Source organism: Sturnus vulgaris, chromosome 17 (genome assembly GCF_052056855.1).
Source record: "Sturnus vulgaris isolate bStuVul1 chromosome 17, bStuVul1.hap1, whole genome shotgun sequence".
Taxonomy (NCBI): Eukaryota; Metazoa; Chordata; class Aves; order Passeriformes; family Sturnidae; genus Sturnus; species Sturnus vulgaris.
Window position 1 is genome coordinate 10,885,168 of NC_142259.1, and position 22,333 is coordinate 10,907,500.

General features: G+C 52.1%; 1 protein-coding gene and 2 long non-coding RNA genes across 4 annotated transcripts; 2 read left to right on the forward strand and 1 right to left on the reverse strand.

Annotated features, from left to right (window-relative positions):
• Positions 1 to 1,892: 1,892 nt before the first annotated feature.
• On the forward strand, positions 1,893 to 13,560 carry LOC148221829 (uncharacterized). Its single transcript, XR_015807360.1, has 4 exons — positions 1,893 to 2,133; positions 2,299 to 4,716; positions 6,929 to 7,545; positions 7,996 to 13,560. It is a non-coding gene; the product is annotated as an uncharacterized LOC148221829 (long non-coding RNA).
• Positions 9,130 to 14,424, reverse strand: LOC148221830 (uncharacterized). Of its 2 annotated transcripts, XR_015807359.1 has the most exons (5): positions 13,626 to 14,422; positions 13,296 to 13,522; positions 12,929 to 13,028; positions 11,404 to 11,536; positions 9,130 to 10,612 (listed from the first exon to the last, which is right to left on the reverse strand). It is a non-coding gene; the product is annotated as an uncharacterized LOC148221830 (long non-coding RNA). The 2 variants fall into 2 exon arrangements; XR_015807358.1 differs by having other exon boundaries at positions 13,296 to 14,424.
• Positions 14,425 to 14,780: 356 nt separating this feature from the next.
• On the forward strand, positions 14,781 to 18,493 carry SLC32A1 (solute carrier family 32 member 1). The gene is made up of 2 exons (XM_014884027.2): positions 14,781 to 15,534; positions 16,324 to 18,493. The coding sequence occupies exons 1-2, from the start codon at positions 15,163 to 15,165 to the stop codon at positions 17,509 to 17,511; spliced, it is 1,560 nt and encodes a 519-aa protein (XP_014739513.1). The 5' UTR covers positions 14,781 to 15,162; the 3' UTR covers positions 17,512 to 18,493.
• The last annotated feature ends 3,840 nt before the right edge of the window (positions 18,494 to 22,333 follow it).

Genomic DNA, 22,333 nt, shown 5'->3' on the forward strand with positions numbered 1-22,333 from the left:
GGACCTCCAGCTTCCCTGAATATTGTGGTGTTTTCAGCTTGGCTAAAAGCACAAAAGCTGGGATATCACCTGGTGCTTCAGACATGGTACTCACAATGGGGCTTCTGACTGGGGCTTCAGACTAAAAAGAGCCACACTTGAGAACTGGAATGAGTGATGGACACTTCTTAGCCAGCCTCCCTCTTTTCCAGCTGAGGAGATATCACAGGCTGCCCCTTCTTCCCCTGGGCAGTCTATAGCTAAATGCTAAACAGGGGCTCTGCAGCAGGGAATTGCAGAGCCCAGCCCATGTCTCTGCTAGGCACAGTTTACAGAGCTGAGTGTGTCCCTGCATGGGGCACAGCAGGTGCCCTGACCAGGGACTATTTGGATGGCTGTAGGCAAGTGATATCCCTGGGTTAGCACACAAATATTCCCATGCAGGATGTGTAGAGGATAAACTTTCCACGTGGCAGTATTTGCGACCTCCCTTTTCTTAGCTTGCTTTTTTTGGTTTCATTGTCTGAGTCAGTGGCAATGGAGATCACCTTAGCCATGGGAATGTGCAGGAGGAGAGGTTACAGTACCTTAAAATGCTCTGCTGTTTATTTACAGCATAATTCAACCAGAGGAGGAAAGCAGAGGCTCCAGCTCACATGGGATGTGCAGGGAATTGGTGCTCTTGAGGATGGGCTGCTCTCTGTGGAAAATTTCAAATGCCCACTGAGACTCACCTCTGCTGCTAGTGGTGGGAAAGGGAGAGAGAGAGAGGTGAGTGTTCACCACATCCTCTCATGCAGATAATTTTTTCTGGAGCAATTATCATATTGCTTCCCATCAAATATCAATTTGCATGTTATGCTGTAATATCAGGCCTTCAGGCCTGGTCCCCACTGTAGATGCTGTGACAGCAGCAGCCTATACATGCATTTTAATCAGAGTTCATTTCATGTGCTGTCTTCCATATGTCTTCTTGTATAAGAAATGCTGAATAGCAGTCGTGGCTATGCAAAATATATAAGGAAAAGAACTGTACAAACACATGTGATGGAGCTTCCCTTATCAGGTGGGCAGCACTGGCAGCCACGTCCTGTGGGACCTGTGAGATCAGGGATGATGACGTGCACTGAGCAGAGGAGATAAGGCAAGGAACAATCCCCTGTTGCCTCACACAGTTCCAGGCCTCCTATCTACACAATCACAGCGTTTGGCACTCGGTCCAACAATACCCACCCAGCATATCAGCAGCACAACAAAATGTTCAAAATTCAGAGCTCTGAATCTGCCCCACTCGACCCTTCTGAAAGGTGCAAGTCAGTGCTGGCTGCTCCTCTGGATTGGCCCCCAAAGAGCAAAGTGATTTCCTGAGCAAAGGGGCAACTGGAATAAGGATGGATGGATGGATGGATGGATGGATGTTGGTGAGTGGCTGTACCTCCAGTATCTGCCCAGGAAACTGCCCTAGAGAGAACTTCATAAAACCTGAAACAAATCACAGTCTGCTGTAACTCCATGGGAAAAAAAAAAATCTCCTCTGGCCATTGTATTCTGTATATAACAGATGAATCCATGTCAGGGCCAAGGCTGCCAGGGCTCAGGGAGTGCTTGGACTCTGCTCAGGCACAAGGTGGGATTCTTGGGGGTGCCCTGTGCAGGGACAGGACTTGGACTCCATCCTTGTGGTCCCTTCCAGCTCAGGAGATTCTTGATTCTACAGACAGGGCATATGCATACATTTCTTCACCTCCACGTTTGAAGGCAATTCATTTTATTATGCCTCAGGAAATCAACTCTGCTGAGGGGGGGTGTGCCCATTCAGAAATTCTTCTTTGCAACCTCAGGCATTGTTTTTTTGCTGATGCACATCCCACGTCAGAGGCAGCAGCTCTGCAGCCTCACCGTGGGCACAGGGAAGTGCTCCAGCTGTTCAGAGCACAGCTCACAGCATGCCTGAGCAGGCACGGCACAGGCACAGGGGGCTGTAAACGCCAAGCCGACAAAATCTGTGTGAGGTGTTAAAGGTTCAAAACAGTAAAACACATTTTAGCTCTTTATTTTCTTCAGGTTCACTCTGGAAAGCATCTCCGAGGTGTGTCCCAGTTCCTGAGAGCAGCCGGCTGGGGAGGAGGAGGGGGAAGCACGGCTCTCATGCAGGTAAGGGCTTGAATGCCATCGGTGACGGCAGCAGGAATCCCTGGGATGCAGGGATGGAAAGGAAAGGCGGGATGGGAACCTCTGGAATCAGCTCCTTGGGATGCTGTGCCCCTGCTGGTGCAGCCGCAGGGGTGTGAGGATCACAGAGCATCTCTTTGCCAGCAGCACAGGAGCACGGGTCACCTCCACCGAGGGTCGGAGCAAACACCTCGCAGCGATGAAGGAGGCAGCTCACAACAGCTCCAAGAATCGTGAAAGAAAATGACTTTCAGGCTTTGCAACAGTTCCAGAAAGGTGAAAATGAATCTCTGCCTGGCCCAGGCTCTGTGCTATGAACTGACACCTTTAACAATGTGCTTTTCCTCCGGGTGCTGCTGCAGCTGAGGCCCCTGCACTGCTCCCGTGTGTGATGTGTGTGCTCAGGTCCGTGTGGGAGAGCAGTCACCACCTCGGCAAAATGAGACAGCTCTGCTGGGATTGCTGGCAGGGCAGGGAGCCTTGTGCTTTTACAGCTGCTGTAAATTTGATGTTGGTCCTGGCCAGAAGTGAGCAGAGGATCCCTGCCTTGTTCCCAGTGACAGGTTTCACTTGGTGGGCAGTGACCTTCCTTCCACCTCAGCACGTTCCAGAGGAGCCCCAAAATCACATCCTCAGTCCCCAGGTGAGCCTGTCCTGGGACAGGAGTGAGTGGAAAAAGCTGAACTTCCACTGCTGAGTGGAAGATAAGGCACACAGGCAGAAAAATCCCTTCTGTCGTTACAGGTGTGTTGAGTCTGACCCCATTCAGGGCATTCCTACAGAATCCCCCCATCCCTGGAAGTGTCCAAGACCAGGCTGGATGGGGCTTGGAACAAACTGGAATAGTGGAAGGGGTCCCTGCCCATGGCAGGGGGTGGAATGAGATGGTTTTCAGGTTCCTTTTCACCCAAACCATTCTGTGATTCTATGAAAACAATATTTTCTGTACCATCACTAAGGCTTGGATCCTGGCAAGGTTCTGTGTGTGTGAGCTGGCAAAAATGGCATTGGTACTACCTGGAAATCAAAGGAAACAATCCCAGAGTAACAAGAAACCTGGGAAAAAACAGAGAGAGATACAGAGTTTGATCATAAAATAAAACTTTAATTCCTATAAAGCCCTAAATGAGACACAGGAAGTGCAAATATTTGTTCTGCTGCTGACCTTCTCAGGCAAATAGCACATCAGGCCCTGTGGGGCTGGAGGCATCGTGCTGCTGGGAAGTGAGAAATCACCAAAAGCCAGGGTGGGCTGTAGAGAACCAGCTGATTATTCAGGGGAGTCAAATTCCAGTGCAGTGAGAAGCCCTTACCTGGATGAATGTGCCCAAATAATAGATATATTTTTGTTATTATTTTTTGTTGCTGGAGAGAGAGGAATTGATTTCCAGTGTATGTCTGGAGTTGAAATTCAAAAATATTTTCATCATATGTACAATTTTCTGCATGTAATTGGTCCTATCATCTCAGCTAGAGAATAGTTCTTAGTATTTTGAACTGAAAAATGATCTTCTAAAAATTTTTGGTAGAATTTTCCATTCCATCACACTAAGAAGCTGATTTTGGTGATGTCTGTGCCTTCAAGGGCGCAGCACTGCTGTCACAACAGGGAAAGGTGTTCACCTGAGCTGGGCACATGACACAGTCACAGATTGACAGAGTGGTTTGGGTTTGGGAAGGACCTTGGAGATCATCTCATTCCACCCCTCTGCCATGAGCAGGGACACCTTCCACTGGACCAGATTGCTCCAAGCCCCATCTAACCTGGCCTAGGACACTGCCAGGACAGGATACCCAACCTGCCACTTTTTCAGCTCCAAAAAGAGATTTTTTGCTCCTACCTGGAGTCTGTGCCTGGAGGGGCTGACACCAGCCAGCAAAGCAGTGGTGGCTCTGCTCTGTGCCCAGCCTGGAGGTTAGGGCAGGTTTAAGATATAAAGGAAAAGACGACCCAGGAGATGAGCCACAAAATTAACCCCTGGCTGATGGGTTAACAGGGAGTGGGGTGGGTGTGCTGCTCCTGGCTTCCTCACAGCCCTCCTCTTCCTGAGAACACCCCTTCCCCGAGCCAGTGCCTTTACTGGGGCACTGATCACCTCGGTAATGATGCCGTTTGTGACTAATCTTCCAGGATTAAAAATGAACTGTGGCTGCTGCGGCTTCCACCTTTGCCGCATAGCAACGAGAGCAGAAAGTCAATTAATTACCTTCTCGCTGGAATCCAGGGGCCCTTCCGTCCTCGGCTCAGCCGAGTGTGTAATGGAAAAGGGATGGAGGCAGGCTGCAGCTGGCCAGCTGGGAATGGCATGACAAAGTGAAAGATGAGCTCTGGGAAAAAGAGGAGAGGGAGGGTGCTGGGGGGAAATCCTCTTCCCAAGGTTCATTAAAAAAAAGTAAGATGCTACTGATTACTCAATTATTGACTTATTTCCCTGCTTTCAGCCCTGATGATGGTTCTGCAGACACCGTGTCTTGTTGCAGTGCACCACCTGAGCTCCTGGAGAAGTGGGATTATCTGCTCTGACCCCCTCCCTGCTTCAGAATTGGGCTTTCAAGTTTATTTGGGTAATAGTCCCATTTTGGCTGCTGTTTCTTTGGGTAATGGTCCCTTTTGGGCTGTTGTAGCATCCCACATTGCCTGAGAGAAGTTTCTGATAGGTTGCTGTGGAGCTGGTTTTGAATGTGACTGTTCCACTGCTCTTTCTAGTGGCTTTCTGTGGTGAAGGTTAATGGGAAAATCATGCTAAAGATTGAATTTCCTTGGAAAGATTTGACTGATGGGTACAAACAAACTGAGAAGCCACGGGTGGTGATCTGAGCAGATACTGGGTTTGACTCAGCAGGAGGACAGGCTGCTTTTAGCAGCTTCTCTGGAGACAGGGGCTTGTAAGGTCGCCCTCAGCCTTCCCAGACAGGACTCAGTGACCAGTGCTCTGTTCTGAGGGAAACTGGAAAAGTGAAGGAAGATAAAGACTATTTTAATGTCCCTTTATCAGATCTGACAGCTTCAGAGCCCTCGGTAATTATCTGTTAATGAGAACAAATAAATGTTACCTCTGGCCCCTCTAGTTCAGCTGTGTCACTCAGGTCACTTGGCAGAGCTGGGAGAGGGGACATCGGGACTGACACTTCTGGGGCAGGGAAGAAGGGACAGTGGGAGGGAGGAGCATGGCTTGGGATGGGCAGGAGCCTCCAGCATGGCTAGTGGCTGGGCCATGGGCTGAGGAGGGGTCCCTGTGCAGGGCGAGGTGATGGAGGCAATGTCAGGGAGAAATTTGACATCAGGTGTCAGAGAGGAATCCTGGTTTGTAGAAAGACCAGAGAAAGAAATCCTGGTTTATAGAGAGATCTGGATTATAGAGAGACCAAGGAACGTGAGACCCTCTAGTTCAACTTTCTCTCTGGGCACTTCTGTCCCATTATCAGTTGGGCTCCAGTGATTTATCTGCAGTGACAGAGCTACAGCGACTGAAATGGAACAAGGAAGTTTAATCTCTGCTTTCCTGCACAAGTTGGAAATTTGGAATCCCAGGGTGCCCTTCCCCCATAAGGGGTTTGTGCTGTGTACAGAAGTTTTTGGTAAACCAAGTGTCCAGCTATAACAGCCAAAGACCTTTGGTGTGGCAGGAAGGATGTCAGCTCCTCCTGGAAAAGCTGGGAGGTTGTTGTGCCCAGTTTGGTGAGTTCAATGATTTTTGCAAGCCTCAGGAAACAAATCTTGATGATATTCTACCTGCAACCACCAAATGTTTATTTAATAGCTAGTCCTAAGGTGAAGTGTTTCAGTATTGGAATCACAGTCCTGCTGTGGGACAGCACAGCCCTCTCCTTTCCCAGCCTTGCAGTCTCCTCTCACCCAGCTTTCCAATGTGGAGAAATAGTAACTTTAAGTCTCATTATTAATTTACCTCATCTGCAGTTTACATGTGCAGGAGGAGGTAATCACAGAGCTGCCTTTCCTGCTGTTCTCTTCCTGAGGTTTTATACTCTCCACATTTCTTTTTGTCATAAATCAAATTAACTAAATTGCTTAAGAAGTACTGTTCTATTAAAAGCAAATAGTGCTGTGATGCCAAAAGTTTATTATGATAACCGTGTTTTTAATAGTAGTACTTTGGGATTACAGGCTGCTAAGTTCAGAGTTTCAAAGTTTAAAGACTGCTTAACACTCCCCTGGGAAATAAATATATTGGTATGCATTTACAGAGGCCTACAACATGGTACAAATGGATGAAAAGGTATAAACATGGTTAAAATATTGGTTATTTTATTTGCTGATGATCTTTGGATCCCCACACAAAGCTGTAGAGGTGCCTGAAGTCTTGGTGGTCCTGAGTGGGTTTGGGAAGCTCCTGAGCCACAAAGAGTGAGCCCAGCTGGTGCATTCATGGAATGCAATGATGCACTTCATCAACAGCTTGTCCCCTTTATTAAGATCTGTCCCAGGAGGAAAGTGGTGTGGGGGAGCAGCAAACCAGCACAGCAAGGCTGCCCAGAGTCTGAGTTTCCTTCCTGCTGGAAAAGCAGCAGCAGGGCAAGGTAAAGCCCCTCCATATCCTGCAGTGTGTCCCAGGCAGATGCACCACACTGGGCTGGGCTCCTGGAGCTCAGTGCAGGGCTGCTGTGGCACCACGAGCCCCTCTGAGCCTCTGAGCCACCCTGTGCTGCTGCCTCAGCTCGCTGCAAGGATGGAGGCAGTGGGCAGGAATGCTGCCTTAGTGCCCACAAAGTCCTTACTTGCAAATATTTTTAAATCTCATTTTCCTTCCTCTCTTAGTTCAAAGGCTTAAGGTAGATTCTTGGAAGGCACAGAATCCGTCCCTCTAATACCCATGAAGCAGAGACCCTCGGGCTCCTGGCAGCTGCAGAGCAGCCTTGGGTGAAAACCACCCTGCCTGCACCTTGCCTAGTCCTGGGCACATTTCTGCCTCTTATGGAGCAGAGCATCCCACCAGGAAGTGACCGAAATCCCCACAGGATGTTTGCTGCACTGGTTACAGGTGAAATCTCTATTTTTCTGAAATATTTGCTGTGTGTCAGTGTGGGCTGACAGCTATGCACTGCGCTGCTGCATCACCAAAAATACATCCTCTGCTGCAGCTGTGATTTCCAGCTCATGGTCTGTTCCCTCCTTATTGTCTCCTGGCAAAGGATAATTTCAGTCCTGCCCTAGTACCTGTTCTCTTTCTGTATATTATCCTCGATGAAAAAAGAAAGATCCCTCTGCAAAGGTCTGCTCTTCTGCCTGTAGGGTTGATGCTGAGACCCCCAGGGCTGGTTGGACTCCTCTGGTGCCTCTGGACAAAAATCTCGCTGCTTGTTTGCTTGTGAGGACAATAAATATTATCCTGTGCCAGCGTTGCTAATCTGAAGTGTTGACAGGAAAATCTTCAGGTGAGAGTATTTGAGAAACGCTATAGAAATGCAACATTTGGGATGTAATTATTGAGGCTCTGGAGTCAGCACTGCCTGCAGTGTGAGGTATGGAGGGTTGTTATGGGCATTTCTGCAACAGCAGACAAGGACACTGATGAGCTGATCTCTCTGGGCCATTAAGAAATAAGCAGGTTCTCTATTTTTTGTGTTGGGCACAAGTAGCTGCATTTCCTTGCCCCTGTTAGTGCAGGACCAGGAGGGCTGGTTCTGCTCCATCCCAGTCTCCCTCTGGCTGCAGAGAGCCAGGCACTCACACCCTGCCTGTGCTACAGTGACTTTTCCCAGCATCGTGCACTGCACTGCTCACCCCGGCATTGTGGGATGAAAGGGAATGATGTGTGTGGAGCCTTCCTGCAAAAAGAGATTTTCTTTCTTTCTTTCTTTCTTTCCTTTTTTTTTTTTTTTCAGCTTTCTTTGCTAGAAGCAGGACTCTGCCCGCACTGCAGAGCAGAGGCAGCCAAGGTGAGTGCAGCTTCCAGTCCTTGCCCACAAGCACCAGTGTCCCCTCAGCTGGCAGTGGGCAGGCAGGGGACTCACAGGCAGCAGCATGAGGAGAGGTTTTGTGTCCCCTCCTCTGCGGGCTGAGGTTCCTTCCCTCTGGAACAAGCTGTGACATGCCTCACTTTGCCCTTTGGCTTTCCTCAGCACACAGCAGCAGCTTCACATGGTGTTTCCTGGGCTCAGGTTCTCACTGTATCCTTGACATGGAGTTTATTTTTGGTCTAGAAATCTAACCCCAGACTAACTGATGGTATCTGCACGCAGAGGCTGCACATCCAAATCCTGCTGCTGGAAGCAGCACCCCCCACGTGTGAGGCTCCACGAATTGGTGTGGGAGTCGGGTTCAGAGACCCAGCTGCAATTTTGCCAGGAGCTCCAGTCCCTGGCTTAGGTGAACCTGGTACCACGAGAACCACAAGAATCACAAGGTTGGAAGAGACCTTCAAGATCATCGAGTCCAACCTGTTTCCTGACACCTGAACTAAACCATGGCACTGAGTGCCACATCCAGTCTTTTTTTAAACACATCCACCACCTCCCCAGGCAGACCATTCCATCATTTCCATCATTTCTATCACTCCAGAACACTGAGAGAGAGTCCTGTCAAAGGAAGATACACAAACCTGTGCCTGCTGCCTTGCCTTGTTAGCCTTGGCTGAGCTGTTGGGAATATCTCCAAGCAGGATTTGGGGTTTCCCAAATTGTTCCTCCTGGCTTTTGGATAAGAGTGAAAAGATGTTTGCAGGAGATGTGAGTGACTGTGTGTTGCTGACCTGCTTTTATCCGAAATGGACACAAAAAGGAGAAGGCAAATGGACAGATGGGAGATGGAGCAGGCTGAGATTGAGCCCTCCTGACAAGAAACACCCCAAGGCAAGCTGGCTGCTGGCTGGCCCTCTGCCCTGAGAGCCCTTCCCACAGCATGCACAGATTAAACACAATTAAGAAAAAACAGCCTTAAAAGAACAAGAAAAAAAATATAGATTATATAAAAATTCTCCAGTACTGGGGCATAATCAGACCACAAGGATAAATTTCCTGTTTGTTACAGCCTCTATAACTCCAGCAGAAGAGCGTTTTATTTGGAAGCTGATATTTAAAAGCTTAGCACCTATGAAGTGTGCACCTTCCTTTTCTAGTTCATTGTCATTTCCTGTGAAATACAAGAGCATGTACATATATGAATATTTAATTTGACAGTGATGAAGCTTTATATATTAAGTCAATGAAAATGCTGTTAGACTCATGGGAACAATAGTACAGAGTAGTGAGTTGGGAATTTGGTATCCAGTGGCTACTGTTTAATTTTTATGTGAAGCATAAAGACAAACAATGAGTTAAATTCAATTCCAGCTTATTGAAAGTGTTTTTGGGAATGTGTTATGCTCAAATCGCAAATTAATTTTTAGTTTGTAGGCAATAATGATTTATCAAGGCTCTTCCCTCTGGGAAATGGAAGTCACAGAAATTCATGTACAAATTTTACCCCAAATTACAGATCAGAAGTTATTTATTTTGCAAATAATTAGGTAAAGTCAATAAACCTTTTTTTTTTTACATATAATAAAAATTTCTTATCATAATAGACATCAATCTAAAATGTTGATATTCCCAATCCTTAATATGTGTGATTTTTTTTTTTTAATGAGTCTGTAATTTAGGCAGCCATTTTGTGTTCAGTAGAAAAAATGAAATAAAGAGGGGACATCCACTGCAGGCTTTCTCCTGAGGACTCTGCCTTTGGCTTTCACTCTGTTATGGTCATTTTGCTGCAGAGTATTTGTCAGTGTGGCTGCTGCTGTCTTTGTCTTGAACACCGGACTGTGGATTCAGCCACAACACCAGAGCACAGACCCAGCAGCAGCCTGTGTGATTCTACATGCAGAGTTTTCACTTTGTGCTCTTTGCTGCTGGCGAGCTCTAAACACCCTCAAGAGGGGGACCCCAAGGCTTGGGACATTCCAGCAGCCTGTGCTGCAGCCCACAGACCTCCCTCCCCTCCACTCACCGTGCACCACGTCCTGACACCAATGCCTTTTCCTTCCCTACATCCCGAAATTCCCAGAGCTATTAACTAGGTCACAGGAGCTGGTCCCAATCCAGCAGTTTATCTAATTGCCTTTTTATAGTATATCGTGCAACTCTTCATTATCCTGTCAGAGTTTGCCGGCGCGGTGGTGGAGGGGGATGAGGAGGCAGAGCTGGGATGAAGGCACGGCTGGGCAGCCTCTGGTGCTTGTGCGTTGCTGCTGCTGCAGGGCTGGCATCGGCCTGGCCAGAAACCCAGGAGCTGCTTTTGGCAACGGCTGCAGGAAGGTGGAACCACTTCCATGTCCTGGGATGGCCTCCCTTGGTGCACATGTACCTGTCCAGAGGGGTGGCTGCTGCTCCAAGAATGCCTGGGCTGACCTGTGTGAGTTCTATTCTTCAGGCAGATGTGACTGTGGAATTTTCTTGGCTGTTTGGGCAGAAGGTGCCTCTCAACCTTCCTGTCTCAGGAGGTGGCAGCTGTGCTGGAGGTGCCCTGCAGCAGGTTAGAGGGGTGTGGGGAAATATCGTGCCATAGGCCAGGAGACTGAGCAGGAATCAGGGGGTTGCACACCTGCATTTGGACACCCACTCTTTCCCTGAGTGTTACAGGGGAGGATGAAGGTGAGCATTCAGGATTTGCACACCCCCTTTTTAATATGGTCACAATTTGCAGTCTAGTGTGTTTGTAGCAGCTCACGACCCCCCAAAACCCATGAGAATCAAATCCTTTGTGGGTTGGGAGCCTGAGTGAGCAGTGAACTAGGAGTGATGCCCATCCTGCTCCCGAATATCTGCACCTTTGTGCAACTGGAACTGCTCTGTGCTGCCCAGCAGCTGGGAGAAGAGCTGGTGATGAGGGATTTAGAAAGACAGCACACCCAGGACTGGCCTTCCTGGCTTGCTTTGAATGATTTTTGAGCACAAAAAGCTCTTTTCCCTCAATTTAATAATCAGAAGACCCAGTCACAACCCTCGCAAGCCTGGTCTGAAGAGATAAGGCAGAATTGCTCCTCCGGCTTGGACGTGCCTGGGGAGGATGGCGGGGGTGTCTGGACGAGCTGCTCCCCGCAGGAGCAGGGCTGCACACCCCTAGGGCTGCTCGGGGGGCTACAGGAGACCCTCAGCCCGCCCCGGGAGCGGCTGCAGAGAAAGCAGACAGTGCCAGAGCCTGCCGGCTCCAGCGCTGGCAGAGGGGAGGCTGCGGCTCGTTCGCGGGCTCGCTCTCGCCTTTTAGCTTCGGCTGAAACGATTTGCAGCTCAAACGCCCCCCTGAGAGCCGCTAACCTTTGGATAAGGTTTGGCACCATTATCCTGCTTGGGTTAATTGGGAGTTAGGGAGAGCCCCGGAGTGACGCTGCTGCCTCCATCCGTCCGTCCGTCCGTCGGTCCGCTCGCCTCTCCAGCCTCCTCCGGTGCACTGCGGGCAGCGATGGGGAGAGAAGCAGAGGTAAATGCTCCAACCCCCCTCTCCATCTTTCCAGGTTTTCCTCTCTTCCTCTCCCTCTTTCTGTGTCCCGTAGCCCTTCCTCGCCGCCCCCACTTCTATTTTTGTGCTTTCTACTCAATTTAAGCCGTCGGTAGTAATTCGGGGGGAGAAGGGAGAAAGTCCTTTTATTTTTCCAGTCGCCGCTATAGAAAATCTTTTTCTCCCGCTCCTGGAAACGGGGCAGGAGCAGAGGGCGTCCCGCCAGAGGCAGAGTGACCCCGGGTGGGTGTTCCCAGCCGGGCAGGGGGTGGCGGGGGCGGAGGAGGTGCCAGCGGAGAGAGGGGAGGGGGGTGCGGGATCAGCTCCCGGCGTTAAAATCGGGGGGGCACAGCGACACCCCCGCTCCTGTATCCGTCGGAGCCCCCAGACCCTGATCTCCTCAGCATCCTCAGCATCCCCCACAGTTTCTCACTGATCTCGGGGTCCGACGAGGCTCAGCAGCCCCCGGCGCTCTGCGGGCTCTCATCTTGAGGGGTCCCCCGGGCAAGGAGGGGGCACAGCCCCATGCAGCAGGGGGAAAAGAGACCCCCGACCCCAGGGCATCCCCGGCCGGAGGAACTGCCCGAGCCCGCCGAAGGGACGGAGGGTCCCAGGGCCCTCCCGGGACAGCCCTGACCGGGGGCATTATCTCCTCACCGGCCCTGAGATCCTGGACTTATTTTCAAGCTCCATGTGGCTTTTTGTTTTATTATTATTATTTTCTTTTTTTCCTTTTCTTGGCTGGAGTTTTGCTTTATTGGTTGTTTTGGGGGGATTTTGCTTGGTTTCGGTTTTTTGGTTTTGTGTTGTGGTTTTTTTGAGGGTTGTTTTTTTTTGTTTGGTTTGGGTTGGGTTGGGTTTTTTGGTTTTTTTTTTGAAATTGGTTTTCTGTCGTTTTGTGGTTTTTGTTTCTTTTTTTGTCATTTGTGGTTTTAAAAAATTATTATTATTATTATTATTATTATTATTATTATTATTATTATTATTATTATTATTATTATTATTATTATTATTATTATTATTAATTTTGGTTAGGGATTTTTTTTTTTTCTCTAAGAGATATCTCCCGAGCCCGACACATCCATGATATTCTGGATGCTCAACGAAGAGCCAAAAGTCCGTTTCCTCCACCCTTGGCGTGATCACAGAAAGGTTTGGGCTGGAAGAGACCTTAAAGGTCAGCTGGGTGGCTCCCAGTGGAGCCCCCTCCACTCCCTGGCATCGAGGGCTGCTGGCCGGGGGTGCAGCGTGATGCCCGCTGGGACCATTTTGGGTCTCCCAGCCGACGTTGGGGGGTGCAGGGGCAGGGATGCGTCAGGGATATTTAAGGAAATAATCACGCACCAGACAGAGATTTGGATGCATTTTCGTTCCTTCTTCCCTGATGCCCCCTGCAGCCTCCAGAAACGGAGCTCCTTCACGTCTTCTTTCATAACGAACTCGTCTTAGGATGAATTTAAAAATAACGTTAATAAAAAAAAAAAAAAAAAAAAAAAGGAAGAAATCATTGGATTAATCCCTCACGGTGTCCATCGCAGCACTGCTTTTCCCGGGCTGCGAAGAGGCGAAAAGGCGGCTGCGGCAGCCGAGGGCAGCGGTGGCGGCCCGAGCTTTCCAATTTCGCCCCTTAAATCCCAGCCCGGCAAGACGCTGCTAAAGCCGGGGCGAAGCCGTGCCCCGCTCGGCTTTCTCGACCTATCTGTGCACTCACATGTAATAATTCCCACGCAAAGCCAAGGATGCGCCACGCTCAGTCGCCCTCCTCCTCCGCTGCCATCAAAAAAACCAAACATTTTGGGGGGCTGGATGTAGAAGCATCCCCGCGCCGGGAGCAGAGGCCGAGAGACCCCTTAGGGGTACAGCCTTCACCGGGGATATTTTAGGTTTTTTTCTGTTTTTTTTCAGCCTTCTTGCACGCAATTTGTTTTTGGATTGTGGCTGAGGAAAAAAAAATAAAAAGGTATTTAAAGAGGTTATTTAGGGGGTTTTGCTCCCAGGAATTGGTTTTTTTCCCCCATGTCTTCTCGGTACCGCATCTCACCTGCAACCGCAGCCTGGGCGCTTCCTGCCTGCTCCCTCAACAAAGATACTAGCAAATAATTTAGTGGTCGCTTTTCCTCCCATCTGTAGTAAAATAATGTTCTATTTTTGCCTTTCAAAACATCAAAAGAAACAGAAATTCCTCCCTCCCCCCACCTTTCAAATAACATATATATAACATATATTTTATATATATATATATGTAATATTTTTTTTAACAACGATTCAAAGGCTCTCCCGCCGCAGAGGGGACGTGCTTTCCCACACACCGCCCTCGAATGCCATCGCTCCCCCTGCCACTCTCCACTTGTCTGTGCCACACCACAGGACCGGGATTTCCCGTTGCCGTTGTCGGCTATGTTGGCCGCTCACCTCGGAAAAATTTAAAATAAATTAAAAATCGTAAGGCTTATAACATACAAACGAACATAAGCGCTTGGAAACAAACCGAAAATATCGGTATTTTGTTTAAAGAAAGGACAACCTCAGTTTTAGCTGGTGGGGACCGAGAGCCCTGCCCGGAGCATCCCCCGGGTGCCGGTGCCCCCCGCAGCCGGGCGGTGCCGGTGCGGTGCCATTGCGGTGCCACCCGGCTGCGGGCCCCAAACGAGATCTGTGCCCCTTGTCCCGCCGGTATTGGAGCTCCCTGATCCCAGGAATCGTTACAGAGATCTGAGCCCTCGCTCCCTGTGCGGGGGTGGCCATGCAGAGCCGTGTCCCCGGGGCAGGGGCCGCTGCCCAGGCCGCCCCTCGCTTCCAAAGGGGCCGAGCGTTTTAGGGGATAGAGAAAAAAAAACTAAGGGGATACGAGGAGGAAAATCCAGTTAAGAACCTGTCGAAAGTCGCCTGTCCGCCTCTTCAGCGGGGTTCTTTTGTTTCTCCGTGGGGAAGGGGCTGGCGGCCGGGGGCCTGCGGGCGGGTGCGGGGCGGGTGAGGGGCAGGTGCGGGGCAGGTGAGGGGCAGGGGGGCAGTGCAAGGGATGCGGAGCCGGGCCGGGGGGGGGGGGGGTCCCGGGCTGCGGCGCTGCTGGCGGGACCCGGCGGGCGTGGGTGGGGCGGGGGGGGAGTGCGGGGGGCTGGGCTTGGCCGGGGAGGCTGGTACCTCCCCCAGAAATGCAGCAATTCTCTCCCCTCTCCTCTTCTCTCCGCGAGGTGGGCGCACTGCGATGGAGACGCGGCGCGCTCTGCCAGGGGCTTGCTCTGCCCGTCTGGTGACATCCGCCGGCTGCTGACAGCCCCATCCCGCCCGACTCGCCCCCGATCCCGCCGCGGGGCTCGGCGGAGCGGCGCGGAGCAGCGCGGAGCGGGCGGCGGGGCGTGCGGGCCCGCTCCCCCCGCAGCGGTGTCATGCCCCTGGGCATCCCGGCCGGGAGCCGCCCGCACTGCGCCGGGACGAGGAGGTAGCGGCTCGGAGCAGCTCCCCGCAGCCGCCCCTCGTCGGGAGAACAAGTCCCGTCCAGCGCCCCGCCGCCCGCCCGCCCCGTCGGGTCTCTGCATCCCCGAGGGTCCGCGAGCAGCGGAGTCACCAGAGCCGCCGCCATGGCCACCCTCCTCCGCAGCAAGCTGTCCAACGTGGCCACCACGGTGTCGCACAAATCCCAGGCGAAGATGAGCGGCATGTTCGCCAGGATGGGCTTCCAGGCGGCCACCGACGAGGAGGCGGTGGGTTTCGCCCACTGCGACGACCTGGACATGGAGCATCGGCAAGGGCTGCAGATGGACATCCTCAAGTCCGAGGGCAGCGAGGAGGGCGGCGAGCCGCCCCTGGAGGGGGACATCCACTATCAGCGGGACGGCACAGGGCCCCTGCCGCCCTCCGCCTCCAAGGAGGCCTGCTCCGAGCTCTCCGGGCAGGGCAAGCCCAAGATCACGGCATGGGAGGCGGGATGGAACGTCACCAACGCCATCCAGGTACGGCCGCCGCCGCCGCGGGGCACCGGGCAGCGCTCCCTGATCCTGGTCCTGTTACGTGCTCTGTGTCTCGGGCAGCAGCCGTGGGCTGATTGCAAACCAGCTTCGGGAAAAAGCGGGGAAAGGGAATAAAAGGGAGGAAAAAATAAATAAAAATAGGTGAAAGATAGAGGAGAATAACAAGGAGGAATAAAGGAAAGGAGAGGAAAAACAGATTAAAAAAAAAAAAGGAACTAAAGCCCCCAACCCAGCTTTCTGCTTTGCCCCCCTTCCACTCCTGAAAACGGCACAGCAACAGGGAGGGGCCCAGGCCCCAACCCTGTCATGCTGCAGCTTCAGACCCCATCAGGCTGCCCCAGCAAGGGTCATGGGCAAGGAGGGACAGGGGGTGACTGGGCTGGTGATGGGGCTGCACTGGAGTGAGCCCAGTCCGGTCCCTCCGGATGTCCCCAGCTATGGAGATCTCGGTGCACTGAGAGGAGCTGGGGACAGACAGGGTAGAGACTGGGGCAAAGCACCAAACCCTTGCTCGCCCGCTGTGGGTGCTCGGGGGTGCGATGGCGCGGGCGTGACTGCGGGGTGTGACTGTGGGGGTGGCACGTCACAGGGACAGGGGGTGCGTCACCGCGACTGCGTGGCGTGACTGTGTGACTGCCTGCATGGGTGTGATGGTGCGTGGGCACACAGGGAGCACACACGTGACCGCCGTGGTGCGGCTGCTGTGTGCCCGGCCGCTGGCCTGGCCCCTCAGAGATCCAGCAACACGGTTTCTATTTTGTCTCTTTCTAGGGAATGTTTGTTCTGGGCCTGCCCTATGCCATCCTTCATGGTGGATACCTAGGACTCTTTTTAATAATTTTCGCTGCAGTGGTTTGCTGCTACACTGGGAAAATCCTTATTGCCTGTCTTTACGAAGAGAATGAGGATGGGGAGATAGTCAGGGTGAGAGACTCCTACGTGGACATCGCGAACGCGTGCTGCGCGCCCCGCTTCCCCACCCTCGGGGGCAGAATTGTGAACGTGGCTCAGATCATTGAACTGGTCATGACCTGCATCCTCTATGTGGTGGTCAGTGGGAACCTGATGTACAACAGCTTCCCCAACCTGCCCGTCTCCCAGAAGTCGTGGTCCATCATTGCCACGGCAGTGCTCCTGCCTTGTGCGTTCTTGAAGAACCTCAAGGCAGTCTCCAAGTTCAGCTTGCTCTGCACATTAGCCCACTTTGTCATCAACATCCTGGTGATCGCCTACTGCCTCTCCAGGGCGCGCGACTGGGCCTGGGACAAAGTCAAGTTTTACATTGATGTCAAGAAGTTTCCCATCTCCATTGGCATCATTGTCTTCAGCTACACCTCCCAGATCTTTCTGCCTTCCTTGGAGGGGAACATGCAGAACCCCAAGGAGTTTCATTGCATGATGAACTGGACTCACATAGCAGCTTGCATCCTTAAGGGACTCTTTGCCTTGGTCGCCTACCTGACCTGGGCTGATGAGACCAAGGAGGTCATTACAGACAACTTGCCATCCACCATTAGAGCAGTAGTCAACATTTTCTTGGTGGCCAAAGCCTTGCTCTCATACCCCTTGCCGTTCTTTGCAGCTGTAGAAGTCCTGGAGAGGTCCCTTTTCCAAGACGGAAACAGGGCTTTCTTCCCCAACTGCTATGGGGGTGATGGGCGGCTCAAATCCTGGGGACTCACCCTCAGATGTGCCCTGGTAGTTTTCACCCTGCTCATGGCTATTTATGTCCCCCATTTTGCCCTCTTGATGGGTCTTACTGGGAGCCTCACAGGCGCAGGGCTCTGTTTCCTGCTCCCCAGTCTCTTCCACCTCAAACTCTTGTGGAGGAAGCTCTTGTGGCATCATGTCTTCTTTGATGTTGCCATTTTCGTTATAGGTGGTATCTGCAGCGTCTCTGGGTTCATCCACTCTTTAGAAGGCCTCATAGAGGCTTTCAGAACCAATGCTGAAGACTAAGGAGGGGCCAGAGTCGGGTGCAGGAAGAGAATCGCATCGAACATCCGCATAGCCAAATAATTCTGCATCCCTTTAATGGAAAGAGTCATTATTTTCGTTACGTGCATCCAACAAATTCTATGTCATAGAATCTGCAAACTAAGGAAAATAAGAGATGAAAGTGCTCGCCCTGATGTCTTTTCAAATAAGCTCAGATTTAAATCTATTTTTTTGTTATTTAGATTTTTTGAAAGGAAATTATCTGGTGCCCCACCCCTATCTCCTCACTCGTTGCCTGAAGCTTGTCCCCCCACAAATGGCCTGTTGGGAAACAGTGGCAGTTTTCAACACTCCTCACAGATATGCAATTCAGTGTTTCAGAATTGAAACACAGGTGCCGATCCCATGGGATTGGGTCGCTGCGCTCACAGACGGAAGCAAACCCACCGTGGGCGCCGGGAGCAGGGACCTTTGTTTGAACACTTTGAGAGATGGATGTAGATGAGACCCAGATTGTACGACCAGCCCAACAAGCCCAAGCAGCGTCTGACGACCGGTGATGCCGCTTACCTGCAATGTTTACACCGTAGTGTCATAGATGTCAGGACTGCTCGATTCTTCCATCCGAATCCACACCGAGGAACGGCGCTTCCCATTGAACACAAATGTGCTGCCTCTGGTTGAAATCGCAGCCCTGGAGTCCACTTCTCGGTGACTTATGTTTCGTTTCGTTTTAACAATTGTTATTTCTAAATTATGAAAAGCTAAAAAAAAAAAAAATAATTATAATATATGGTTGGATTTGATGTCGTTCAGGATTGCAGGAACAAAACTACGACACAATTCATTCTGTGCAATCTACCAGATCCGTGGAGCTGTTTCCAATGTACGTGTGGTGTCATTGTGGTAAATAAGATGAAAAATGTATATCAGAAAAAAATCTATCTTTAACATATAATGTGGTACATAAATATATCGAACAATAAAGAGAAAACATAGATGATGAGGCTGGCCTGATTCATGGGGGGCTTGGAGGAGCAGGGCAGGGGCAGAGAGAGGTTCATTCTCCCCTTGTCGGGGCTACAACACGTTTTTGGGTTAAGGGGAGGCAGCTAAAGATTTCCGGTGGCATTCCGCTGTTTACAAAACGTAGGACACATGTTTTTTGGGAAGAGGTCGTCTTACAGCTGCGGGTGGAGGGGCTTCTTGCACCCTCTTCCCGCAGTTTTGCTTTCCCTCCTAGTGCTCAGACTCCAGGGAAGAGAGTTTGCAGATGCACCCCGAGGTTTTTGTTCTTGTGGAAGAGGGAGAAAAAAATCCCCTTACAAACAAACAAAGGGGGAGAAAGAAACGAAATAAAGGGCTGGGTGTTCCCCTGGCTTGATCCAAACTCACCAAATCCTGCCCACGGGTGTGGAGAGTCGGGCTAATCCCCTCTGCGAGCAAAGCCGCCACTGCGGGGGAGGTCAGCCCCACACTCCAATCCTGTGACCGAAAACATCTCGATTTACACCATTTTAAAAGCCACGACAACTAATTGTCCATCCGCTGCCGCTACACAGCGAGGATGAGGATGGGGGGACCCACCGGCAGCGCTCCCGTAGCACAGGCACAGCTGAGATCCCCGTGGAGCTCCAATTATTGCCCTCAAAACAAGTCGAGCCCCGGTCGGGCTGGGATGTGCCCCCATCTCCCCCGCCCGGGCCGGTCCGGTGTTAGCGGGCAGCTCCGCAATGCGGTACCGGGGGCGGGAGGGGAGTGTTGGCACAAGCTGGGAAAGGGGCTGCGGGCGGGAGCAGGGGAAAACTGCTGTCCCTGCCCGGGGAAAAACCATTTCGGGCGATTTTCTGGACAGCTTCCGAAAGAAAAGAACAGGGGAGCTGTGGGGTCTATGCTCTATGGGGACAGGGTGGTGTGGTGCCTGGGGTGGGCATCGTCGCAGGGCCCCCGGATTGGGCACATTTCCCTCCATGCCGGCTCCCTTGCCTGGGAATATCCAGCAGCGTTCTACCCCATTCTCAAGCTCATCCCCATCATCTTCATGTTCACCCCTACATTCATCCTCACCACTTTCATCTTCATCATCCCTGCTCCCACCCCGATGCAGGTGACCCGTGATTCCCTCTCTGCCGCAGGAACCGAAAGCCCGATCCACCCCCTGCCCCCTGCGCTCCCCGCCCGCAGTCCGGCCCGGAGCAGCCACGGAGGCCTAGCGCCCTCGCCCGACGGCGCACCCGGCCAGGAACCACCGCATCCATCCATCCATCCATCCATCCATCCATCCATCCATCCATCCATCCATCCATCCATCGCCAGGATACGGGATGTGCCCGGTCCGGAGCCACCGGATCCACCCGCCCGCGATGAGGGGAGCCAGCCTGGACAGGGGGCTTCTCTTCAGGGTTGCTCTCTGCTCTTACTTCTGCCCTGAACTCTGTTCCAGCTCTGCTTTCTCCCCAGGGTGATGATAAGGGGCCAGCGTGGGAGGAGATCCAGCCCGATTCCCTGCCCTGAGCAGGGCTGAGATAACCCCTCGGATCCTGGGAATTAGTGGAGAGCTGAGGTTGCCTGGCAGGTTAATACACTGCTCTGCACATCTCTGGTTTGCATCGGCTTGGCACACGGTGCTTTCAGGGTGTTTCTGTCTCTGTGTTCCCCACCGGAGAAGCAAAGAGACCCGTGCCGTGCCGTGCCGTGCCGTGCCGTGCCGTGCCGTGCCGTGCCGTGCCGTGCCGTGCCGTGCCGTGCCGTGCCGCAGCAGCACGGCAGCTGGCTCTCCTCTCCTGTGGGCAGCTGCTTGAGTCTGGACGGAGGATGCTCACAGACTAACATGTATTCGTGCTTTATAGGGGCCAAAAGTTCTCCGATTCAGTGTACCTGATGATGGAAACCGTTTTATGAAGTCTTAATTTTGCAGATGTTTTGAACTTAATTCAGCACTTTTTTTCCCCTTCCCTTTGCGAGCAGAAGTGTTCCCTGCTGTACTTGGGGCTGTAAGATTTGTGCCTTTTTTGTGACAGTGAGGGTAAGGTCAGGGATCCTCGCTTCTATCCCTCAGGGTGAAGAATAGGGACGCTTAACCGGAGAGTGTTCTCAGCCCCTGCAAGGACACCTCAAGTTCCTGAGCTCCCCAAGCTCCTGCTGGCAGGGAGAGAGCCCCGGCTGGGGGAGCTGCATTCGTGCTGGCAGCAGCAGGCGGAGCGGCTCCCGGGGATGACAGGGACCTCAGCGTGTGCCTCGCTGCAGTTTTCAGCTGTGGCGGAGCCAGCGATTTCCCCGCCAGCCCCCACGGGCTTTGTCTCGCTGTCAGCTCTGCTCAGGCGCTCCCCTCCGCGCTCCTGCCGGGAGCCGGCGCTCGCTGCAGGCTGACGTGCGACCAGCTTGCGAAACGAGCCGGCTCTGCAAGCCGAGCGATAAGCAAGGCTTTGTCCTCTAAACTTGTCCGTGACTGTCGGTGCAACACTTGTGCCCTGGGCTCGGAACGCGGGCAGCCTCTCCAGCCCGTCACAGCAGACATGTTGATGCTGTGCTGGTGAAAGCCTTCGTGCAGCCAGTGCTACGGGACATGTACAGTCCTGACAGCTAGGGATACAGTGGAGAGAGGGAAATAACCCCCGAAATAGCAGCAGCAGGTTTAACTTGAACAAAGCAGAAATGTTCTGAAAAGCCAGCGTGATGGCAAGGTCTGAGCTGTGTTCCAAATGGCTTTTGTCTGTTCTTCGTGGCTTCTGCTCATTGCTGCAACAATCTTCTAAACCTTCTCACTCTGAAAACCAGACAAAACAAAGGCCGTCTCTGCACTACCAGGGAACAGATTTATTTGTCTCTGTGTTTTTGCAGTTCCTCAGACACAATAGGGACCTCTGTTTAGGCTCATTTCCTGCGACATGAGGGTAATACCAAATCTCTGTTGCCCTCATGAATCCACACAGTTGTGCCACCCCAATAGGACCATCGGTGAGAGCTGGAGCGAGGTGAGGGCTGAGCCCACTCCTCCCTGTGTGCAGAGGGCAGGAATGGCTCTGCCTCCTCCTCACACATGGAGCCAGAGACCTTGCCTGTGGTGGCAGCTGGATGTCTTGGCCTCATGAAGTTTAGACACTCCACATCACATATTCCAGGCTATTTCAGAAAATGCTTATTTTGACGGCGGATCCAATGTTCTCCACCAAATAATTTTGTACATCTTTGGAGTTTGTGTTTCAGATGAGGAGCTGGAGGTTCCACCAGTGACTCCACCAAGACACTCATCTGTCAAATTCTTGCTTGGGCCCCCACACAGGGATGTGTGACTACTGGTGCTGGGCTCCTGCAGAGGGGAAGGGAGAGGAATGAAGCTAATTGGGGAGGGCATGGAGGGCAATAGATTTTGGCTCTAAGAGTGCTCCTCTAGGATCAGTTCTGATGTGCCCGAGGATCTGGGTCCTCCTTGGATCCTTATGTGCTTCTTCCTCAGTGTGAGTAGCCCAGGATCCACAGAGCAGGGGACACACAGGAGGCAGAAGGGAGGTTGTAGGACTGTCACACCTGCACGGGTCAGGCATGTAAAAGTCCCTGGATTTCTTGCCCTTTAGTGCTGCCAGAGGGCAAGGCTCCCTCTAACTCTGCTCCTTCCTGTCTGGCAAGGTCTATGGGTTGCTGGGGGATTGGCAACAGGTCATGTCCACAGCCAGGAGGTCTCGCTGGAGTTTGGGAGGTGACCCATGCCTCATTACCTCTGCTGGGACCTGGCATGTGACCGGGCACAGCCTCCGGCAAACAGAGCACTTTGTTCTGACCCTTTGCACTTCCCTGCCAGCGAGCTGCCCTCTAATCCCCCCAAGGAGGGATTTTCCTCTTCCAC

What these genes read in the sequence shown, in the direction of transcription:
- SLC32A1 (XM_014884027.2), top strand. Translation starts at nt 15,163, where the DNA reads ATGGCCACCCTCCTCCGCAGCAAGCTGTCCAACGTGGCCACCACGGTG. An exon ending in ACGTCACCAACGCCATCCAG is followed by an intron (nt 15,535 to 16,323) that starts GTACGGCCGCCG and finishes GTCTCTTTCTAG; the next exon opens with GGAATGTTTGTTCTGGGCCT.